This window comes from Aplysia californica, unplaced genomic scaffold (assembly GCF_000002075.1).
Source record: "Aplysia californica isolate F4 #8 unplaced genomic scaffold, AplCal3.0 scaffold00266, whole genome shotgun sequence".
NCBI lineage: Eukaryota > Metazoa > Mollusca > Gastropoda > Aplysiida > Aplysiidae > Aplysia > Aplysia californica.
Genome location: NW_004797536.1, coordinates 744,709 through 749,708, shown reverse-complemented (window position 1 = coordinate 749,708; position 5,000 = coordinate 744,709). Strand labels below are relative to the sequence as shown.

The following is a 5,000-nucleotide window of genomic DNA, read 5'->3' as shown; positions in this document are numbered from 1 at the left end:
CATTGTTTTTTATGAGTATCGGTCTTGCGATTGGTATTGAACGCTGTAGTAATCGACTACCGGTACGCGCAGATTGAGAAGGGGAGTATCCTACATCTCGTCAGTCATTGAGGCGTCTAGTCAAGAGAGAGAAGGCACGTAGCACCACCACCCCTACTGCCACCACCACAATCACTGCTACTACCACCACTACCACCACTTCCACCACTACCACCACTACCACCACTACCACCACCAATATCATGACTACCACTACCGGTACCACCACTACCACTACCACCACCAGTACCCCCACCACTACCACCACTAATACCACCACCACTACCACCACTACCACCACCCCACCACCACTACTACTACCACCACCACCACTACCACCACCACCATCACCCCGACCGCCGCCACCACCACCACCACCACTACCACTTCCACCGCTACCCCTACTACCACCACACCACTCCACCACCACCACCACCACTTCTACCACCCCCACCACCGCCACCACCGCCACCAGTAACCCTGGCACCTGAACAAGGCTCGAGTTAGTTGAGAGAGTGTGTGAGACTGAGTGTGTGAGACTGAGCGTGTGTGTGAGAGTGTATGAGAGTGTGTGTGAGACTGAGAGAGTGTGTGAGAGTGTGTGAGAGTGTGTGAGAGTGTGTGAGACTGAGAGTGTGTGTGAGAGTGTGTGTGAGACTGAGAGAGTGTGTGAGAGTGTGTGAGAGTGTGTGAGAGTGTGTGAGACTGAGAGTGTGTGTGAGAGTGTGTGTGAGACTGAGAGAGTGTGTGAGAGTGTGTGAGAGTGTGTGAGACTGAGTGTGTGAAAGTGTGTGAGAGTGAGAGTGTGTGAGAGTGAGAGTGTGTGTGAGAGTGTGTGAGAGTGTGTGAGAGTGTGTGAGACTGAGACAGTGTGAGACTGAGTGTGTGAGAGTGTGTGAGACTGAGTGTGTGAGACTGAGAGTGTGAGATTGTGTGAGACTGAGAGTGTGTGAGACTGAGAGTGTGTATGAGAGTTTGTGTGAGACTGAGAGTGTGTGTGAGAGTGTGTGAATGAGACTGAGAGAGTGTGTGAGAGTGTGTGAGAGAGTGAGTGAGTGACGTGCGCCTCTCTGTTTGTTCCGAGAACCGTGCGGCCCCCGCCGTCGCCGAGATGAGCTCCAGTATCTCGCACTGGCATCGCCGGGTGAGCAGCGAGAGAGAGAGCGTGAGTGAGTGTCATCATCATCACCACCAACACCACCACCATCATCCCTTCGCCTCTACCACCACCACCACTGACACCACCACAGCAACTACAGTAACAGACGTGAGGGGACTACATACGCCGTCCGACCACAGCACCGACCCACCCACCCATCACCATCCGCCCGACTGAACGGCCGACCGACCGACCAACCGACCGACCCACAGGATTTATTATTCGCCATTTACTCACGCGCGGAACTTTTTCTGCTCACGTTTTGTTTTGGGAAATTCCCACAGTTTTTTTAAGGAGGTTTTTTTTTCGTATCTCGCACCTGCTTCACTTTCACTGGGTGGTTCTTTTTTGTTTCGTGTCTGTTTTTTTCCTCACTTATTTCGTGGTTTGTTTTTTCTTCTCCCCCACCTGTTTCGTTACAGTTTTTATTTATTTTTTTCGTTTTTTTTTCTTCTTTCATTTCATTTTGTGAGGCCATGTTTTTGTAAAAGTTGTGAGTGGCGACTCCGGGGAGATAACAGTGTCTGACAGCGCGGAGCCATGATCCCCGGGCCAGACGGAGGGGAGTTAACTCTCTCTGGACCTGCCGGCACCCCATGGACGACGATGTCTTCTGGCGGACAGGTTAGTCATTGTTGTGTGTGCCCACAGGTTAGTCATTGTTGTGTTTGCCCACGGGATGTGCGAAAACATTTCTAGGTACGTTCCAGTTGAGCAAAGCTCGCGTGGCGTCACCAAGATCTACCTCGCCAAGATTTTTTATTTATGTTTTTTTAAAGATGAGTTAAGTTACGCAACACTTTGATTTTTTTCCTCCCCTTTTCAAATAATAATATGTGGTACTTAGAAACATTCCGAATGAAGATCTAAGAGAACAAATTATCATTTCAAAAGTTAAAAACAAAACAAACAACAAACAATATATTAAAAATTAAAAGTGTATCAACAATAAGCTCGCTTCTCTTTTGACATTTAATTAGCTTTTTTTTTTAAAGATTTGAATTCCATTAACTTGAAATTGGTCCTTTTTAAAATCATGTTTTTTTTCAAAGGAGAAAAAAGATGAAATTCAGGTATTGAGTCCACTTCTCTCGCTACATCTGCGAGGGGCATGGGTGCCTTATTGTACCGACGTCTGTGGTACGTGTTAAACTCAGGATGCTTCTTGTTGGCCGCGATTTGATTCCCTGGTTAAGAAAGTACATGTCATAATATTTTATCGAATATATCCGTCTTTTTGTTAGGACTTCGTATTTCGCTCTGACTGGATTGGCCCTGTCGTGCAGGGTGAAAGTATAGTTGGCCTCCTAAAGTATCTTTATATTTTTATACAAGTAATTTACTCCCCCCCCCCCAACCTCCTCATCCAAGGAGTTATGACCATTTAGGATGAAGGCTTCAATCCTGCTTATAAGGGTCAGCCCGGGCAGAGACGGATATAAGGTCCCAATAAAAAGATCGAGACGCTCTATAAAAATTCTCCTTACGCGGGAATCGAACTCGAGTCTCCTACGTGTGACAAGGGATAAACCGCAACGTAACCACTGACGCTTGTCAGCATTATCTCAATAGTGTTTTGGGGGTGTTCAACATAAACCATTACATTTATGTATTGTTTTAAGATACCATAGTTGAAATTGTGGTCTTTAAATAAGATTGTTGGTTCCATTGCAAACTTCTCACCGCAGGATATTATGTTCTTTGGAAAGGTATTGTTCTGCACTGTTCTCAGTTTTCACAGCCTCAAATTTGTACACTTTTGGATTTGACTTTTGGATTTAGGGGGATCATTTTCAAATGTTATGATAGCGTCTTGCCATTGAACAGGCTGCCATAGTCTACAGTTTCGCACATGGTGCATTAAGACAATACACAGATACTCCATCTCTTGTGAAGACGTCTGTTACTGTGAATCTAAACGTTCCTGAATAAAACTATCCCGTAACCTTGAACTTTACTACTCTGACGACCTTCCAAATGTAACAAAGTTGCTGTAAGCTTCTATTGACACGTACAGACAGATATCGGGTCACAAATCCGAGAGGACGATAATGTTATAACGCATTCCCTGTTCATCGAAGCATGTGTACATGTCAGGAGTCAGCTCTCAACAAAAACGAAGCAAAAACCCAAACGCAACAAAACAAAACAAAACAAAACAAAACAGAACAATCCCCACCCTAACACGCTCAAAATTGTAGTCGAAAGCTGCTAAACGTGTATTCACTATTATACACATCTATGACGTAGCCTTCTCGCTACGGCGTCATATCACTCAAGTGTACCGAGATAATAATGTTTCCTTGCGACCTGTAAAGGATTTGAGGTCAGAGGGCGCCAGTGGAATCGTTAGAGACGCCTAGTGATGTCAGCTTATCTGGGACCTAATCTGTTTAATAAAACTACGTGAAGGAGATTAATAGAAAAGCGAAAGAAAAGACATAACAGTTTGAAGAGGGGGTAAATGAGCTGTTGTGTACAAATCGTATAGTAGTGCCGTCTGCCTTATCTGGTCGCTGGAATAGCCAGGACGTCTCCCCACGGTGTCTCTTGGCTCCACGGACAAATTTAGATGGAGATAATGAATGAAGACCCTTTTTCAGCCAATCGCTGTGCTCTGTTTAGTGTTCAGGGTATGGGAAGTTAATAGGAAATCTTTACCTGTGAATGCTAAAAGAGGTCTCCGCGGCGTCTCCGCACCCAGGAATAGCAGACATTGTTTTTGTTTGAACAGTGAGACATCTTTGATTTGAGGAGGAGACAAAAGCCTGGCTTGAAGCTGAAATGTGTTTTGGAAACTGCCATAAAGCGTATGTTGTTTACGATACTATTCAAGACATCCGAAAGCGTCCCCATCCCTTCAGATAGGCCTGTGGAGTGCGTGTATTTAAGCCTTCGTCAAAAATTCTTCTCGATTCTTGCCGAGCCTACAGGCTGTCTTCAGGTTGAGAACACCTGAATAAGTCTTTAAGTTTTCTTCGAAATCTTGGGGATAAATGAATTACAGTCTGCAGGTAAGTTCATCAATTTAGCAGATTAGAAACATACTTTATTGCGTTATCCTCGGCAACTGGCTTCAATGTTGGATTGTTGTTTCTTGTTTCATTTGCTAGTGAAAAAAGTAAATATCTCTAAGGTTGATTTATCAATTTTCTTATAACTTTGATATCTTATTACACAATAACATGCCTAGCTGTAAACGAATTTTCAAAGATTTACTGTTTTACTCTTTAACGTACAACTGCTGTTAAGTCTTATCGACTTAGTTATAGGAATTATGCTAACCTACCAAAAATGATAGCAATACCATTTTAAGTCAAGTTTAAATAAACTAATGAATTATCACACTTAGGCCTACTTCAAATAAGCGCTAGCTAAATGAAATATTATCAAAACTGGACAAACTGGACAATAGCCCTCATCAATTATCTCGGCGAGGCTTTTGTCTTAGATTATGTGAATGGGTTAACGCATGCCTGTGTAAAAACGGACAACGAATGTTTATTTTTAAAAGACAGGAATAAACCTCTTAAGAAAACAGCCAATGAGTACAAACACGGCTACTTCATCTTCTTATTGGCTCCCATCGGTTCTCTGAGGCTGAAAGATTTGAGCCAAGTTTCTTTAACTTTCAAGTTTCCCTCTCAGCGAAGTAAGTGCGAGCTCATAATAATATTATTATTGGGAAATGATGGCTTAATTTTTATCGTGCAATGAAGAAGGAGGAGGTGAATTAGAAGAAGAAGAAGAAGAAGGAGGAGGGGAAGAAGAAGAAGAAGAAGAAGAAGAAGAAGAAGAAGAA

At 43.6% G+C, this 5,000-nt stretch overlaps 1 protein-coding gene across 3 annotated transcripts in view; it reads left to right on the top strand.

Moving 5' to 3' along the window:
* Positions 1-5,000, top strand: part of LOC101851957 — a 34,198-nt gene that overhangs the window by 1,932 nt on the left and 27,266 nt on the right. Inside the window, exon 2 of one of the 3 annotated variants that reach the window (XM_035970425.1) lies at positions 1,690-1,822. In XM_035970425.1, the coding sequence (XP_035826318.1) occupies positions 1,739-1,822 (84 nt within the window). In that variant the 5' untranslated portion in view covers positions 1,690-1,738. Of the gene's footprint in view, positions 1-1,671; positions 1,823-2,630; positions 4,213-5,000 lie in introns of those variants that run through there. The other 2 variants (XM_005100962.3, XM_005100964.3) reach the window with 2 other exon arrangements.